General features: G+C 39.4%; 3 protein-coding genes across 5 annotated transcripts; 2 read left to right on the forward strand and 1 right to left on the reverse strand.

Annotated features, from left to right (window-relative positions):
* Nucleotides 1–7: 7 nt before the first annotated feature.
* Nucleotides 8–8,831, reverse strand: Snrk (SNF related kinase). Its single transcript, XM_011309856.1, has 7 exons — nucleotides 7,865–8,831; nucleotides 6,014–6,215; nucleotides 4,810–4,962; nucleotides 4,458–4,704; nucleotides 3,556–4,042; nucleotides 3,140–3,248; nucleotides 8–2,901 (listed from the first exon to the last, which is right to left on the reverse strand). The coding sequence occupies exons 2-7, from the start codon at nucleotides 6,206–6,208 to the stop codon at nucleotides 1,141–1,143; spliced, it is 2,952 nt and encodes a 983-aa protein (XP_011308158.1). The 5' UTR covers nucleotides 6,209–6,215; nucleotides 7,865–8,831; the 3' UTR covers nucleotides 8–1,140.
* A 220-nt stretch (nucleotides 8,832–9,051) lies between these two features.
* Nucleotides 9,052–15,027, forward strand: LOC105269529 (F-box only protein 32). The gene is made up of 7 exons (XM_011309855.1): nucleotides 9,052–9,299; nucleotides 11,228–11,277; nucleotides 11,364–11,413; nucleotides 11,897–12,083; nucleotides 12,441–12,616; nucleotides 12,934–13,184; nucleotides 13,282–15,027. The coding sequence occupies exons 1-7, from the start codon at nucleotides 9,178–9,180 to the stop codon at nucleotides 13,478–13,480; spliced, it is 1,035 nt and encodes a 344-aa protein (XP_011308157.1). The 5' UTR covers nucleotides 9,052–9,177; the 3' UTR covers nucleotides 13,481–15,027.
* A 303-nt stretch (nucleotides 15,028–15,330) lies between these two features.
* Nucleotides 15,331–18,478, forward strand: LOC105269531 (uncharacterized). Of its 3 annotated transcripts, XM_011309860.1 has the most exons (5): nucleotides 15,331–15,434; nucleotides 15,485–15,851; nucleotides 16,197–16,245; nucleotides 16,416–16,767; nucleotides 17,395–18,478. In XM_011309860.1, exons 4-5 carry the CDS (start codon nucleotides 16,417–16,419, stop codon nucleotides 18,109–18,111), a joined length of 1,068 nt encoding a protein of 355 aa, XP_011308162.1. In that variant the 5' UTR covers nucleotides 15,331–15,434; nucleotides 15,485–15,851; nucleotides 16,197–16,245; nucleotide 16,416; the 3' UTR covers nucleotides 18,112–18,478. The 3 variants fall into 3 exon arrangements, with proteins under 3 accessions (XP_011308162.1, XP_011308159.1, XP_011308160.1); XM_011309857.1 differs by having other exon boundaries at nucleotides 15,331–15,851; XM_011309858.1 differs by lacking the exon at nucleotides 16,197–16,245 and having other exon boundaries at nucleotides 15,331–15,851.
* Nucleotides 18,479–18,741: the final 263 nt, after the last annotated feature.

The raw sequence follows: 18,741 nt of genomic DNA on the forward strand, positions 1-18,741 counted from the left end.
TCGTGAATTTTGTTATAATAAATAAATGTTGTATTATTTCTAGGTAAACGTCTGGCTCGGTACATACATGTAGGTAATCGTTATAATTCGACAATAGGTACATATGAACATCCCTGTGCTCGTACAAGGAGTATAGTGGCACACCGCTTTATCCATCGTTTTTTTTTAATGCATATAAAAAATTAGGGAGAGGGAGAAATGAGAATGCAACGGGTTCTCAAAGCGGTGGCCAACAAAAACACTCGGGTAATTGCTTTTCACGCAGATTTCATGGTTTTTATTATTACGTTTATATATTTTTTTTTCTTTTATATCCTCGAGACTATTGTATGGAGGAAATGGGATGAGATGAGACGAGATTATCTGAACAATGCGCGAAACAATATCGAGACAGCAGCACTTGTACGTTTAGTCCAATTTTTTTCATGGGTTTAATAAAAAAAATGTTTTTTCCACATTTTTAAAAATTATCGTCATGCCAGAATTAAATACTGCTTTTCCACGAGTGCACGAACCCACATGAGTCATTGATAAATCTGAGACAACTTGGAAGCTTGCGTTCATAACCAGCACCAATGCCTCAACGTTATTAATTTACATTTTTACTTACAAGTAGAGAGAAGAGTTGTGGGAGGATAAGTTGGGGGTGGAGGTGGGAAGAGAACGAGGAAGCACCGAGGGACGGAGGAATAATTATTTCAACTGAAGGGTAAAAAAAAATACGGCGCCAACGCAGTGAGAGAAAACGAGCGAGTTTATAAATCAAAGAGTGGAAAATTAAAAAACAGAAAAAAAAAAAGCCCCCAACCACGAGTCACCCCAGATCCCAAATATCGTACGCAATAATACTCGGCTAATTCCATCAGTGTTAACACGAAAGAGAAAAAAAATTCTAATAAACTCTGGAACGATTAAAATACATCTATGGACTAGATCATGGATGTGTGATCAGATGGCCCGATAAAAAAAAAACCCCTCCAACCCATCTCGATCATTTTCTCTACTGCCCCAGAAATATTTGACCGACATTCATGGAACATCGATCCCCCGAAAAATAATCGTTGTCTACCAACGAAGAGTTAAAGTTCAGGCTCACAGTAATTATTGCACTTGTGTCTCCCCTGATAATTCAGGGCATCATCAACAAAGGCTGCAGCACTTTGAGGCATCACCCAGGTGAATATGACAGATGGGGGGTAATCCAGTGCAGCCCTTTCCCATAACACTCTCTTGTACAAACTGTGCAAGCCCCAAATTCTGATTGATATCACCATCACTGCCACGATGCTGATGCTGCTTCTCACACCACTGTCCCCTCCACTTGTCCTCAGGGGCGCAAAGTAGCATCGACTTTGGTGATGGCGGTGACACTCGATCCTTGGATATATTTCCACACGATCGTGCCTTATAGAGAGAGCTCTTTCCCTTGCCAAAGAACCCAGGAAGAGGAACACACAGTTTCTTGTGTACAGCAAAGTACCTCGTCAATAGTCGAATTTTTCTGCTCTTGCAGTCACTTTTGTTTATAGATGCTCTATTCTCCTTATCGAGAACACTCAAGGACTTTCTCTCATCCTTACTCTCCTCACTTTTCTCATCCCCAGCGAAACTATCTGCACTTCCCCTCAAACTCCATCCCTGCAATAATCTCGCCCCGAATCCCTTGGCCCGCTGGACAGTGCTCTGAGATACCTGTGTCACGCCATTAATCGTCAAAGTCCGTGATACCGACGATGACGACGAAGACGACGAAACAGATTGATTAACAATTGTTTTGACTACTGAGTGACACACGGGTGTTTCCGCCTCCTGCACCTCAGTTATACGATTCAATGATTGACTCTCACGTAATCGAGTCTCCCCTGCTCTTCTCATCCCCGCTCTGTGTCTCCTACTGAAGGACAATGCCTGATTATCAGTGTTACCTGGTGCTTTGCCGCTGCCTGATGAGTTCGAGGTATTACCAGTGCCCTCCTGACCATTCCCACCTCTCGTGTCTGTGGTGGCGGCCTCCTGGACACTGTCACCATTATTGAATCCCCTGGCACCACCACAATTACCCCCAGGATCCTGCGAGTCACTCGAGTCGTCGTGACTGTCTCGCCGCGATGGTAGAGGCTTACCAGGTGTGCCTCCAAACTTGTGAGCACGTTTTTTCCTGCTTTCGCTGTCATCATCACTGGCGTCAGAGCTCGAGCATGAAGTTGTACGTGTTTTGTGAAATTTATTACGCTTCTGCTCGTATCCAATTCTCCGCACAACTCTGCATTTACCTGACATATCGTCTGGCTTTGTCTCAGTGCCGTCTGCATCCTCGAGTATTTCTTTTAGGGTATTGTCTGGCTCCGTTGTCACTGGCGATGGCATTGTCTTATATCTGGGTACAGTGTCAGTGGTACGAGAGCGAAGGGGCGAAGGGGCTGTTGAGGATTCAGTGAGAATTGTTGTAGGTGTCTCGTCGAGATTAAAATCATCTGATTTTTTGGGGCTCGAGTCAGTCATGAGTGAACGCTCGATTCGCCACTTGTTGCTTGGGCCAGAAGATTTAAAACAGTCTGTTACCGATTTGGGTTTTACTTCTGGGCCAGTGACTTCTCTCCAGTGTCTTGTATCTTGGCTCTTTGTGTCGTCCACTCTGATGACAGTGAATGTGTGACTTGGCGAGGCTTTTGTCTCTTGTGGATGAAGCTGACGAACTGGTGGCTTCAGTACGTGTTTCTCTGGCAGCTGGGACAGACGCTCCTGCAGGAGGTGCGATAATTTTCCCTCCGATCTTGAGCCACGACGGTTGAAGGTACTCAGTGCTGAATTACTACCGTGCTCGTCACGACCTGAACACGAGGACACGTCGTCCTCGTCCTCCTCTTCCTGGACGATACTGCATTTGCGGATTCGAACGTTCTGGAAACGAAGAGAGTGTCTGTTTTTTGTTGAGTGGTTTTGCATGCGTTTCAGGGGGGATAACTCCACGGATATTGTCGCAGGGCTTTTATTGGGGATTTTGATTTACAATTTGAGACAGTATCAGCAACAGTTTATGTACATTTTTGGCTCAGATATATATGTATTTTTTTCGTTGGTTGATTGCTTAAGGCTAGGCTCGATGATATGCTCGGTATATGTTCGTATCACTAGTTACCTGGGGTACGTCTCCTGGGGTACGAGGGACTGTCAGGTGTGATTGATTTACACTGCCAAGTGAGTTTTGATCGACTCGCAGATCATTTACGTTGAGATCGTGGCTTCGACTGTAAAAATAATTTAATAAAATTTTTTTTCATATAAATAATAATTCCTCATTGAGCTCTTCAATGAAAAAATATCAATGAAAATCATTAGCTTCTCTCCTTTTTTCCTCTGTAATTATTCTCTGCATTCACATTCACACATTCATAATTATGTTTAGTAAGGCTTTGATTGACACGAGTCACTCGCAATAAGTCGATCAAAATAATTAAATTTCTTCGTTAATCCCACAAAAAAAATAATCAGGGCTTCCATTTATAATTTATTTGTGTATTATTATTGTTGTTGTTATTTTATTTTGTAACTCACCGTGAGCTGACGTTCAACAGTTCAGGGCGAGCCTTGGCATCGAGCTCCTGCCTTTGAGCTCGCAATTTCCGTTCAGCCAGTAGAAAATACGTTGCTGTGATATGATTATACTCGTTTTTATCGAGTGCATCGAGTATCTCCTCCTTCGTTGCAATATTACCATTGACCATTTTCGTTATAATTAAATTATGATGCTCCTCTGATACTTGCTGCCTCGACACAAGGGGTAGTGCCTCGACAGTGTCCGAGTCTGTGTCATTTGATATACCGAGCCATGGATCACTGGCTATTTCCTCAAGGTTTGCCCTACCCTCCGGCTCTCGCACTAACATTTTTGCTATCAGTCTCTTGCACTCCTCCGACACGTGCGATGGTATCGAATATTTGCAGTCCATTATCATTGTTAATGTTTCACTGTCGTTGGCTTCTTGAAATGGCGCTTGGCCACAGACTAGCATGTACAGGATCACCCCCAACGACCAAACGTCTGAAAAAATATTGACACCATTTTTTTTACTGTACACGTTTCACAACCCGAGAGCTGAAACCCAAAACAATTTTTAAAGCAATTAACGTCGTGCCCCTTTACCTCGCGTTCCTTCCGGCGCTCTATTAAATTCTGGTATTGAATTTTAATATAATATAAGGCCAATGATTTAATTCGGATTAATCGAATCTTCCAACCAATCAACGGTTGATTTCATGTATTCGTACCTCGTGGATGGCAATAAAATGATAATAATTTTTTTTAATTAAAAAAATGAAAAAAAAAAGGATGGAATTATTCCTGGTTACTTAAAGAAGGAGAATATTATAGAAAAGAGTGAAACATAGACTGTAAGCTTTATTGAAAAAATATAATACTTGACTACTTATGAATAAATCATAAAGAAAGTACTCACCAACTGCTGGTGCATCATAACTATCACCGAGTAGTATCTCCGGTGCGGAGTAAGCCAACGAGCCACAGGATGTCTCCAATTTTTGTCCCGGGCAGAATCTATTACTGAAGCCAAAATCCGTGAGTTTTACAGTACCAAGTTTCTCGAAGAATACAACATTTTCGGGCTTCAAATCTCTGTGCACAACGTGAAGACGGTGGCAGTACGAGATTGCCCTCACAATCTGCCTGAAGTACGTTCTTGCAAGCTGAAATGACAGGTATAAAAAAAAAATAATAATAATATATAGGGTGAGTATAAAGGGGATGTGTGTCTTTATGACTGTGTCAGGGCTTCTGGCTAGATACAGTACCTCCTCAGTTAGACCGCTGTCATGACGCATGATGTAGTCGTAAAGGTCTCCACCGTCGCCCAACTCCAGAATGAGGTAGAGCTTTGTCTGGGTGTCTATGACTTCGTAAAGTCGAACGACGTTCGGATGCTGCACCAGCTTCATACATCTTACCTGATGGGATTTTTTACGGGCTCATGTTTTATTTGCGGTTTTTAACGTTCTACTTCGAGTGATAGAAAATTTTCGGCGAATTTTTCAAAATCAAGGATTAAATATTCAATTATTCTCTAAGTTATTTTAATTAACTATTTGTCAATTTTCAATAATTCAAGGCAGAAAAAAATATTCCGGTGAATATTGCACTTGGGGTGATAAAAAATTTTGGAAAATATTCTATTGAAATTACGTATATGCGGATAATTCCCCAATTAAATGTGATTAAAGCAAATTTTGCGGAATTGTTACGGAATTTCAGAGCGCTCCGTAATTTATACTGAATATCTTTCTCTGTGAATGGCAAAAGGATTTTTAGTTTGGAAAACATTTGTGTGGGAGTATTGGATATTTGAGGGACTGTTCTGGAATTCTCAATTGAATTAATAATAGTCGACAAAATCAGGAAATTAGTGGCGATTTGTACCGTCAAATCGATAACGATAAAATTCGATTGAAGCAACGAGAGATGCCTGATGGAAAATAATTTATCAGATTGCAAGTAAGTTTTTTAATTGAATAACCATTCAATATTTAACAGATTTAATATGACTGCTAATTCCCAAAAATTCGGAGAAATTCAAACTAATATCTGGAAATATTAATTCACCCAGGATTAAAAGCAATGAAATATTTAATTTCCCCAATGTACGCCAAACTCATCATTATTCCAATTATGGAGAATTGACTGGAAATACGGATTTTCATTTTATGATAGTTAATTACCAACGTATCCTGAATTAAATTTAATTTTATATTCAATTCTCCAATTGGCCTTCAGAATTCATGTCATCGTCGGTTCGTCATCCCTAAAATATGAGAAAACCTCAACCTCGCCAAATTTCCCACATAAACCACAAATTTCCTGAAGCATTCAACAAATTCAATTGGACCTCTAAAAATCCTCCAATATCTGTCCCTGAAATTCCACGAAATTCCATCTCATTGTGCTTTCAGAGGATAAAATCCACCAAAAGGAAAAAAACAAAAAAATAAAATGATTGTTTACCTCCTGGAAGAGATGAGCCCTGGAGACTTCATCCAATTTACTCTTATCAATAACCTTCACCGCAACTTTTTCACCCGTAAAAACATGACGGGCCAATTTGACAACAGCAAAATGACCACGGCCCAGGGTCTCCTCAAGGTCATAAAGACCAGCAATTTTTCCATCGTAATTGCTGTGCCCCAATCGCCGATGCATCGCGCAACTACGACATATTCATTGAATTCAGGATCAAGAGTTTGACATTTAATTAATTCATTTAGTTCCAAGTTGAGAATATAAATATGGAAAAACCTGTAATTGAAGTGGCACAACCGGGGATGAATTCATAATTGGATGGAAGGGGAAAAAAAAAAATATATGAAATTCTCTATTGGAGATCGATGGCAGGTCGTGTCAAGGGAAAAAATTAAAATGCAGATTGACTCGTTTACGGATATTGGAAAATGCAGGAAATAACGACGGAGATTCATTCCATTGGGGAGAGAAATAGGGGATGAATGAGAGGAATTTACCGAGTACTGCAGATTTCACGAAGAAATGTACAAGTGCCACTGCAGCAGAGGATTGCACCTATAGGCGAAGGTTAATTCACAGTGGAATGCTAATTCAAGATGAATTGACATCCGATAATAATCCTCCGTAAAACTTCCGCTGTACGTCGAGACATAATTTCTCGAAGATAAATCCTATTACGAGTATTGACCGTCTCGAGATTCTCCCCATTCCACCCAATTCCAATTTCATTTCATTTTTTACTCCCCATGTTTTTCTACTACCATTGGAAAATCCCCAGGATAGTACAAGTAATTAATAATCCGTAATAATGAGTACCATGAGAAATAGCCGTGCGATAATTAGAGTAGAATGCATTCTGCTCCTGCTTTCGCATCGTTCGCGGAATTTTTAACATTCCACTCATCGGGGAAATGAATCAGGGATAGTATATCGATTGAATTCCGACATGCTTCCTACCCCAGTATTTCATCCATTTCAGGAAGCATTCGCTTCTTTTCTTTTTCCTATTCTCGAGCTTCTCCACCCCATGCTGTTCGATTAGTTAGGAACCCACAGGGAATTAATTTCAAAGACAGGATACTGCTAAAGTGTAACTTGTGGCTTTCCCCTTGAGACCACTATAACACGAGTCGACCAATATATTCGCTTCGCTATTAAACTTCAATTAAAATACAGTTCAGAGACATTTAAACAGCGGTTCAAGGGCGGTCTTAGTGGATAATCCGGCGGAAATGAATTTAATGAAAATTATAATTCAAGTGTGTACGTCAGTTTTAGATAATATTTCGAAACTAAAAGAGGATAATAAAATTTTCCCGACATACACGATCTGTAGAGGAACATGAGAGCTACAAAAAAATTCACATGAAAATGTGCACTCCTCTCGTTCACTCCCAAGACATCTACGAAAAATTACCCTCGAAAAAAAAAAAACGCACTTACCCTACTTTATCCTGAAAAAGAAAATTCCTCAGAGAAGTCCCTCTTTCCTCGTGTCAAGAATCTCATAATTCAAAAACTGACAGAACAATAAAACTTTGCGTACCCTAAAAATAAAGATCAATTGATCGACAACGAAATCAATCCCTTTTTGCCTTACAATATATCCCATTCGAAAACAATTAATTCGATACCTAACTTCTCTTCAGATATTTCCTTATCAACTCATGCCTATCCCAATACTAGCACTTCGTGATAAAATATGTACGACTCTCCGTAAAAATAAACCCGCCCAGAGTTGGCCGATGAGAAGTCGTGAACCCGACGGAAGATACCACCCCTGTCACTCGTTATCACCCCAACAAAAATCCCTTATCTAGAACTATTCAACCATACCTTTGTGCTAGGTCAGCCTTGGCGATAGCTGCTTCCACTGTCTCCCCTGTCGGTTTCTCCCCCGTCCTGTCATTTGTGTTGACCAAGCATGACCTCAACTCCTGTACCCCTCAACCTTACAATCACCCCCAGAACCTGAAGAAAATAAAAGGAGTCCTCGAGGAATCACTACACGAGGCTAAACAATACCAATCCACAATTTCACACCGACGTAACCGTTTCTCCCGTTTCTCCCAACCGTCGATCACTTGACAATCACCATAAATTGTTTACTTCCAACATCCACTGAAAAACCAGTTCAATGACGTAGTTGGCTCAATTGAATCCTATTTTCATCGTCCGGGCTGAATAGTCTGTTTAAACAAAAAAATATCTCAATTCACCTTTCCTCCCGCCCCGCCCACCTTCGATCGACCTATCCCTCGGTCCTCGGGATTACTCGAAAAAATAAATCACGATTTAAAAATTCCCAACGACAGGTCACACTCGACCACAAATTAACGTCGACGACACCCTGGCCCCGAGAGTCTATTCACACCGCACAGCGTTAAATCCGTGTTTTGTCTCACTCAAACAATAAAATAAGGCGTCGAGATGCGGCCATCAAACTCTCACACACACTCGTGATCCAGCGTGCAAAATTCCGAGTAAAAAAAAGATGATAAATAGAATAAAAAAAGAAACATCGAGATGTTCCGCTGTTCCGAATCCCACTGTCCAGCTGACGCAAGTCTCGGTGCCGCGGGTGCGACGTTAGGCCTCTATTCCCGGAGGGTGTATTCGTCACTCGAAATTTTCCACTTGTCGACAATTCGGAGAGTTTTCCTTATTTTTCATTTCACAGTGACACAGTGAGTAAATCTGTGGCCCCAACGAGCCGATGAGACCGATAAAACCGATGAAACCTAACACAACACGACGAGGTGGACACGAGAGGGACGTCGAAACGTAGATCGTCGTCTTCAGGGGGAAAATGTTTGACGTCTCCACCTCTCGGGGTTCCCTGAATTCCAAGAAATAATCGGTGACTGGATGTTGACTGGTAAGTTGTCAGAGACATCTGGGGATGTGACTCCCGAGGTAATGCAGTTTTGACAGTTGCGACGACACCGACGACACCGTCGACGCAGTGGCCAGCTGATGCTGACGTCACGGTAACAGAGCCATGCGCATGAGGATAAATTGGCAGTAGCCATCAGTCCCGCGAGTGAGGAGATACAAAACACTCCGTACTCGCGGAAGACTCCTTCGAGGAATTGTCAACACCTGGAATACAAGAAGAATTTATTTATTTATTTATTTTTTATCGTGTCATGCCGTTCATCTCCAAGGACTGGAGGAGCCCCGGTGAGGAGTGGGTTAAAACAGTCGAGGGATGGGAGAAGAAGAAAATACTCGAGTGTGCTAATAACAAGACACTTTCATTGCTGATTCGGTGAGTGAATTTAACGTCGCCATTTTCTGGGAAAATTACCTTTGTTTGGGGGAATTGGGGGTTGGGGTGAGAGATGCTCTTTGTTCGTTGAATCACAGCTGTTGGATTGATCATGTCGACATCTTTGTTTACTCACCGATGTTTACGTTAGGGGATTTATCCTTGATTTAATCGGTTTATTTTTTTATTCTATTTTTTTTTTGGGTTTGTTAGGTTTATTTTTGAGGTGGGTGGTGAGAGGGTTTCATCGGGGCGAGAACTCGCGATTTTCATGGATTTTGGTGCTTCCGGTTGTTGCCACAATATGGTGGGGAAAATGGTGAACAAAGTGCAATTGCATTGTTGGGAGAATTAAGATTGATTAAGGTGAGATGTATTGGCTATTCGTCGATTATGGTGCTGGTTTTGTTTTTTTTGGAATGTCAAAAATGGTCGTAGCCGCTGGCGTCGCACTTTCTTTGGGATGATTGTCGGGATGAATTTTATTGCATCGTTATCTTGCTACTGGGGCAATCGGCATTAGTCTGGGGATAATGTCGAAAGGATTCGACTTCGTTTCACTATTTTATTGCCCAGTTTTTATCGTTCAGGAGCTCTCGGTTCAAGAATTTTCGTAAGAAGTTCTTGGTACAAAGAATGAGAAATTCTGTAATTTGTATGAATTTCCATATCAATATTTTCCATTCTTTCAGTTGTCGCGGAATATTTGGATAGAATTTGCAGTTTTAAAAATATATAAAATATATAAAATATACGAGCCAATGGGATATATTTTTTTAATTCCCACAGACTATATAAAAAATAAATCCAAAGCAGCGATTAAACTTAAAGAGATCTTTAATATCTCTTCGGTGCGGAAAAGAGGATAAAAACAGATTTGTGTGTTCGGTAATTGTTGTAATGAATTATTGGTCACGTGCAAGCCATCACCCCGGAGACAAGAGGAGAATCCCCAGCCTTGAGACTGCCAATCTCCAGGGATTGGAGGGGTATGAGTGAAATCCCATATATCGGTTTGACCCGATGGGAAAAACTAGGTCACTGGGTTGTCCTGGGCCAAGGATGTTTTCCAATTAAATAAAAAAAATAAAACCGTCAGGACAATTGGCTGGTACAAGTTTAAAGGAGCCATTGAATCGCAACGAAATGGGATGTCATGATATGTTGCGCAATATCCAACCGCAAGAATTAACGTTCCACGGGATGAAACGCACACGAGGTTTTCCTCTGGGTAGCGACGCATAATCGGATCAACCCAAGGTCTTCGTTGACATGGAACGGCGTCTGCTGCTAGTACGACCTCTCAACAACTCGCATATATCCTCTACACGCGTGTGTAATTTAAAAATTCATGCAATTAAGTTTTTCATCATGTGGAAATTCAGGGGAATTGAGAGATTTCCAAATGAGAACTTACGAAAGTTATTTCTTTGATAGTGAAGGGCATGATGGGAAGGCTCTGCGGTCTGTTTACTCCGGGGTATAATGAGGGGACATGAGCACTCTACAATTTTTTTTCATGCTCTTAGTCATGTGAGGAATATTAAAAATGAGGATGAACGAGGAAGTGGAGAGAGGAAGATGTGATGAGTGAAATTCTAATGAATGTCGGGAGAGGGGAGTGACCTTTTTGGTTCAGATACTGCAGATATCTAAATCATGAGGTGCTCAAAGTCCTCAGCTAGTGGCAATAAAATCGAAATTGATGTCATTATCAATCAGTCAGATGTATTCGTCTATTTATCTCAGGGTAGATGAGCACAATTTATAAAATTGTATAATCCTGTTTATTTCAATCCAAAGGACGAATTGACATTGGCCGGATGTTATTGACGTCAGCTCTTTAAACTAGAAACGCCTTTTTCACATTTTCACGAGTGACTCTCAGGAGTGCATGAGTAATAAAGTTTTTTTCCCCTGACTTCCAGAACCGATAAAGAGGGAGACAAGCGGGAAAAAGAGAAGGAGAAGAAAAAAGGTGAGTCTAAAAATGGCGAATGAAATTAGTCCGGGAAATACAAGAGGGGAAATTTTTTTCACCACTGATTTTCTTTTATTCTCCAGAAAATGCCGTCCAACCACACTGTCATATAACCCTGAAGTGTACCCGCGAGGTGAGTGACTCTTCCGGTGTTAAATCTCGCTAAATTTAGATCTCACATTTGCTCCTCAGGACGTGAGGATTTTCGGTCTAGCATCGGCAAACTGAATATCCAGGAATAATTGATTTGATGATGTTCAACCCCATTTTTCCAAAATTCAAGTTTTGGAAATTTTTCTCTCAAATTATTGATGGGACTCACATGAAAAAATATATTATTTTAATCATTATTTCATGAGCCACGAATTTTTATGAACGTGCAATAATTTTCATATGTTTTTCTAAAGTTTTAAGAATTCAAGAAAAATGGTAAAATACACAGGAAAATTATTGCGCGATCGTGACGTTTTGGGAGTCATTAAAAAAGGATAAAATGTCAAAGGGGATATTTTCAGAAAAATCGGCAATCTACTCTGCTACTCGCTATTCCTCATACCTTCATGTGGAATATTGTTTGTCGAATAATTTTTCCATGATGGCTTCCTCATTTTGACAGATTGCCGGATTTAATGGACTCAGCGATGCACTCAAGAGACTCGATTTTCTGTCAGCTGTTCACGATTGTCGACGTTTCAACTACATTGTCAGACTGTTGGACCTGTTGGTCAGCCACACCATGGGGGGTTTGAGTGGTTGTGCCCAGCGGGTTCTCTTTAATATGTTAGAGGAAGTTGCATTAGAAGGTAAATTCATTAAAATTACTCCATCGAACTTGAAATAAATTCAAAGATCATTGAAAACTGGAGAAAATCCTTGAAAACTCAATTACATTCCGCTCGTAAGTTTTCTCAGTATAATTATTGTCTTGATTATTCAAGGAGAAAACGTTTAAAAATCTCGATTCAATCATGAATATCAGAAGTTTAATTTTTCTCTGTTATTTTGAGGGGGAAGCTCTTGAGATGAGTGAAAACGTCAGTTCCCCGGATTTCCAGTCCTCAAAGTCCAGACGAATGTGTGTTTTTCCTCATGATAAAGGGATTCTTTTGTCTAGTAAGAGTAAAGTAATAGGGTGGAATATCGTTTCGCTTTGTCTTCAGTTTCCTTATCGCAACAGCAAACGGGAAAACTCCGTAGACTGATTGAACGCGTACGTGCCTTCAGCGCTGGATGCTGCTGGGGCGGGCGACCCCTCGGTTCAGTCATCCTCTGGGAGAAACACAAAGCTGCACTCGACCGAATCCTCCACATTGCGTCTTCCATCACGATAACTCAGGTAAGGATTACGCGGACAGAGAGGAAAAAGTTGAGAATAAATTACGTGACAACTCACGTAATCGTGAGACGTGAAATTTCCATTTTTATGATTTCTACGGAAAATGGAGAGAAACTCCCAGACGACAGATTAATATTTCCATTCGAATCCGTAGTTTTTCTCAATTTGAAAGTATTTCTCAATGGATTGAGAAAGACAGATATTTCTGTATTTATAATTCATTTTTACGTGAGTTACGTAATTTTTCTGTCGACTTCGGTTTTCGATCTTTTTTTTGTTGATGTTTTGAAATAATAATTGATGTCAATTTTTTCCAGCCGGATGAAGAACAGCATCCTCAATGGGCTGATTTGCCTGCCGAGTGTCGGAGGGAAGTTCTTCTGCGTCTCAGTGATCCACGGGACATCGAGGCCTCCTCGGAGGCTTGCGAGCACCTCGCGGTTCTTGCCCAGGAACAGAGAATATGGCGAGAGCTTGCACAATATCATTTCACATCGCAACAGATTGCAACAACAATGCAGAACAATCCTGGGAAGGATTGGAAGACTATCTTCACATTAGCTCGAAGGTAAGCATTATTTTGCGATTCTCATAAATATCTGGGGTTGTTAGAAAAATTGAATGGTCAAAGGATATAAAATATTGATTTTATCTCTTGAAAAAAGATCTTTTGGACTTCGCGAGGAATACGCAGAGATGATCCAATTATGTCGGAATTGCCGTTGCCTCTTCTGGCGATCGCTGGGTCATCCCTGCATCGCTGACCAGGATCCCGCATTTCAAGAGAAACTCGCTGACGTCGACCAATCCTCCCTCCACGTACCCATCCCACCGCAGACTTTCCTCAAATTTTTCTCACTGTGAGAGAACGATGAAAGCTGAAGACGATAAATAATTCCTGCATTTCTAGAGATCAACTCTAGCGAGGAGAAATTAAATATAGTGAGATGATATATCGTTTTTTCTTTAGAGAATCTAATGTTGATCGTTGATGAAGTTGTTCAATCTGTTCAGAGTGAGAGCGAGGTGAAATTCATTTTTTTCCACTCAGCAATCGTCGAGAGTGCAGCTTATCTACTTCGACAGTATAACTCGAAGTTTTTGAATTATTTTTTCTTTAAATAACGTGACAACTCCGAATTCGCTGGTGAAGTTGAAACACAAAAAATTTCACAACTTCAGAGTGAATGAATGAATTGAAAAAACTCAATGAATGATATTCTCGTAGTTTAATACGATTCAATAAATGACTCGTCCTCCGCTTGTGATGATTTTCCTGGTGCTTAGAGTCCTATGGCAGCTCAGTCGCATTTTTTTTTTTCATTTTTTTATTTTCCACACTTTCTTTTATTAATAGGGGGCCGCGGTGTAATTTGATTGAGTGAATTTATTGCGTTATTTTTCCCGGACTGAACTAGATTTATACTTTATACGTACATGTACATAAATATATTTCTGTATTAACGTAAGAAAGAATCAAATTTACTTAATTGATTGATGAGAGAGAATTTTTCAGAGTGTCAGAGAGAGACGGCCTCAATCAGAGCTTGGCCCTCCCCTCCAGTTGATACGTCCGAATGATGAAATTATTTAATTGTCGAAGTTGTTCTGGAATGTCTAAGGATTATGATAGGATTTGTGATCAGGAGAAAGACGAATTGTAGGGGAGATGGTGACAGAGAGTGAAAAGTGATAATTGATGCCTGTGCTTTCAGCTTTATCAAATTTATTATGGATGTGGATTAATCCAATTGTCCAAAATGTGCAATAAGAATAAATAATGTTGGCCCACTCTCCCCTAGTTCAGCTTTCTAACGAAATTCTCAACTATTCGAGATTTATGATTAAGATTATTGTAATCAAGATATTGTATTCACTCGGTATTCTCTATTTCTCGGTAATTCACATTCAGAATAAGTTACGATTGGTACAGTAAATCCTTATTCCTGATAATTGATATTATTGAAAATCAATATGAAAAATTAACTGCCAAAGCGAATGCTATTGCATTTACGTGAATTGAATATTTGTTATAACGACGTAAAAATTGAGTTGAAAACATTTTTCAACAATATTGTGAATAATTTCATGTTTTTTATACTATTGATTTTGAAATGTCTGTCGAGAGCGACAAAAAATGATTGCATGAAATGTTCTACTAACCTAGTCATTACGTAGGGTGATCCAACCACTGAAAATTGATCTAAGGAATAATGGTAAGATTATTCGACCCGAATTATATTAATCAAATGGGGGTAGCTTGAGGGGAATACTGTTGGATCCCCTGGAAACATCACAATCTCAACGATATTTTCAGGTGGAGAAGACCGAATCTAATTTTAACTATTAGACCAATGTTTAGTGCGATGTGCTGTGGAGATGCTTTTAAATAAAAATCTATTTCAATATAATTTTCTTTGCAATTTTTTATCTGGAGTGCTATTTTATAATTTACGATTTGTTTTACTATTTATATCGCAAGGTGCGGATATATTCAATATATTGAAGAAATATACTAATGAAACAATACTCTTACACCTCGTCGACTGGTCCTTCTGACAGCGGGACTGCTACTGAGGCAGTTACCGAGTCTTGCTGACGGATAGACACCTCCATTGCGTGTGGCGTCCTCCCTCTCTTGGGGTGCAGTACTACGATGCCGCTGTGGTTACTCCAACCCCCAGAACTGAGCCTCTACTTTAGTCAATCCTCTTTAGTGTTGTGCATCATGATAGTCGCGTGATACATGGTGCAGTGGAAATTTGGACGAAATTATGAGAAATCAAGACGATTTTTCGATTATGAAACTATAATTATGGTAATGTAGTCAGGAATTTTAATAGTTAAGTTATTATTCGTTCTAATTAGGTTGTTTTCTTGGTGGTATACTCCTGTGGAAAAATGATTTCGACATTGAAACATGAGGACTGCAGTGATGCTTCAGGGGGTCTGGTATTCCCTGGGGCTTGTCAATGTGAAGAAGCTAGTCAATTGGAGAAGGCCACGTACTTCAATCACTGATTCCTGCCTTTACTGCAGAAGCCTCTCGTCCACAGAAGATCATTCTAGTCTTCCTGTCACTCCAAGTGGTTGCATCAGCCCGTTCACACCAAAAGCTCGTCCTAGTGTTCTTCATTTATAATCAGTATTGTGTCGTTCGATAGTTTTGTGTTTTTTTTTTGATTCCTTAGCGATTCCAATTATTGGTAGCGCGTGTTTCATCTGAGTAGATAAGGTTCGTTTTCTCGTCCCTTTTCAATCCGCGATTTCTTCATAAAATCCAGTTTTTTTTTCATAAAATCCATAAAAACTCCAGTTTTCCCGGTTATTATATACTTTCTCGCAGTTTTTCCACCGGTTGATTAATGCACTTGCAATTATTATAATAAAAAATGTTTTTAACTTAAGATAATTTTTTCGCTCAATTTTGATTATTTGAATTTTTTTCTAATCTGTTCAAATTTCTATTGAGGTTAGATTGAGGATAAATATTTATTCGTGTTAGAATTTGTTCAAGGTTTTGTTATTTCGTATGACTTTCCTAAATAAAAGAGTTTTTAAAATTTAATTTACTTCCTAGAATTTAATTTCCATTGTTCATTTTTTCCTGTGATCAAATCGAGGGAAAGGTAAGGAATTACCGTTTGAATTGATAATTTTCTAATGTAGTCTATAGTCTCTAATTATATTATCTTATTGAATTATATTAGTCCATAATGTAGTGATAATGTAGTCCATAATTTGAAATGAAATTATCAGATGAGAAATATATGCAAATTGTTCTGTAATTTTATCGCAGAATGGCGAAGACTTCAATCTCAGCACTTCAAGAGTTCATCCAAAAGTCTCATGGAAGTATTCCACGTTACACCGATATACCTTTCGATTATGGAGAAACTCCTCATTTTATTATCAGATGCGAGTGCATGGGTCTGTCAGCCGACGGAGCGGCTTCAAACAAAAAGACAGCTAAGCAATGCGCAGCTGGAAACATGATTAAGCTCCTCAACGAAAAATACAACTACACTATCATCCATGAGGAATTAAAATTTTTAGCTCCATCTTCACCAGCTGTCCAGAAGATCATTACTCCAACTGAAGTGGCCTGCGCGTCGCCTGGATCTGTCATTAATCACATTGGAAAATTAAACGTACGTATCGATCTATATGCTCTGACTCGATATCTGTTATTAATTAAATTTCTCTTATCAAGGGATTCGGAATTTTTATTGCTATCGAAACCTCTGCTCATTATTCTTCTACAATAAATGAGGAATACGTCAAAATCAAATAATCGAATCTAGATTATTGTGTTATTCCGAGATAAATTCTATTTCTATCGAATTATTTGACTACCTGAGCGATTTGAATTATATGTGGGCTTTCATATTCATTGAATAGATTTAGTAATGTGTAACATTCGATTTATCGCATTTAATAGAGTAAATTTATTTCTTCATTTATAACGGATTAACTTTGTTTATATCATGAGAGCAGGAACCTAAAGTCTCGGCGTATTTCGATGTTCTTGCGAAAGTATCCGGATTATTGCGCACTGATTATCGCTATTCTGTTGTGAAATAAATCTAAAAGTAGCTTCACTACATTTTATTTCTCCAAATTTTCATAATAACTCCAAATTCTGGAATTACGAATAAATTGTAAATGAATTAAACGAAGGAATTAATGTATTTATAATTATGAAAATAATGAAAATCCTCAGGTCGTGAGATATTCCGCAACAAGAAAATGATCTAGAATTGGTAATATTTCCACAGGAACTGTGTGCAATTCGTAAAATGCAGCAGCCGGTGTACTTGGAGAAATCCAGCACTGGCCCAAGCCACAGGCCTTTATTCACCGTAGAATGTTTAATTGGGAATTTGAGTGTCAGCGCAACGGCTCTCACAAAAAAGCAAGCGAAGCAGGAAGCCGCAGGTGCGATGAGAGAACTACTCAAGAGCAAAGGCATAATTCCCAACGAATTTGCATCCACCGCCATTGAATCTGGTGAGGAATCACCCGCTGTGGATGACCTAGTCCTCAACATCGAGAGTCTGAAGATCTCGGAGGATCCAAAAGTCGCAACTGCCACCGCGAGAGCGAGGGAACTGTACCCAACCCTGAACAAACGTCTCCCGCGGTCCACCGATACTCCCAAGAACATGCTCATGGCGAATTACAGCGAAGCATTCAGAGCATACTTCGATCCGAACGCGATCGAGAAGTTCCACGAGTACTACAAGTGCTTGGAAATTACTGAGAAACTCTCTAGAGCCTCTCTGGTTTTTATCTTGGAACGCATCTCTGATATCCTGAAGATCACCTGGGAAAGATACCCTATGAAGACTAAAAATATAAATTCTTACCTCGTGCTTTACCACATTAAATCCAAGCCTTCGTTCACTGAGGCAGGAATCGGGGATAATTCTGAAGCGGCTGATATCGATGCTCTGCATCGTCTCATCGGTGCTATCTATATTTTGCTCGTTTAAGAGATGGAGTGACGGTCATCCACATGTGAGTCTGTCATCAGTGCAGAATAATTCTTCATTTGTGATGGAGACATATGTGGGTGACCTTCACTTCATTATCTGCTCTTAGAAAAAACATTATTTCTACCGAGTAAATAGAGGTAATTTAGGAAATCTCTGCACGAATGTAGAAATAATGTTTTTTCTCGGAGATTCAGGGAGGAGCAATGTTGAATTTTTTTTTACCTATTTGCTGTTTATTTTTTGAATGAATTAGGAGATCATTGAACTTGGAGATTATTTTTCTTCCATAAAATACTATATTAGATGTATGTACGATACTCAATGTCTTCTATGTAGATAAATGTTATTGATGCCTTCCAATCTATCTTTTCTGCACTGATCATTTACAACCCAATATAATCTATAAGTAAATTTTTTTGAGTGTGAGCTGTTTTGAAATTGAAATTTCCGATAAGAATAATCAATATTCGAAATTCCCCCAAATCACTCAATCCAAAAAACCCGCAAAATAATCCTGAATCCGGAAATAATAATAAAATATAAAAAAAGAAACTGATTTCCCGACTGAAAAAATTTTTTTTCAAAGTGGATCATAAAATTCTGCCGCGTAAAAATTTTCAGAATTTA

Source organism: Fopius arisanus, unplaced genomic scaffold (genome assembly GCF_000806365.1).
Source record: "Fopius arisanus strain USDA-PBARC FA_bdor unplaced genomic scaffold, ASM80636v1 scaffold00070, whole genome shotgun sequence".
NCBI lineage: Eukaryota > Metazoa > Arthropoda > Insecta > Hymenoptera > Braconidae > Fopius > Fopius arisanus.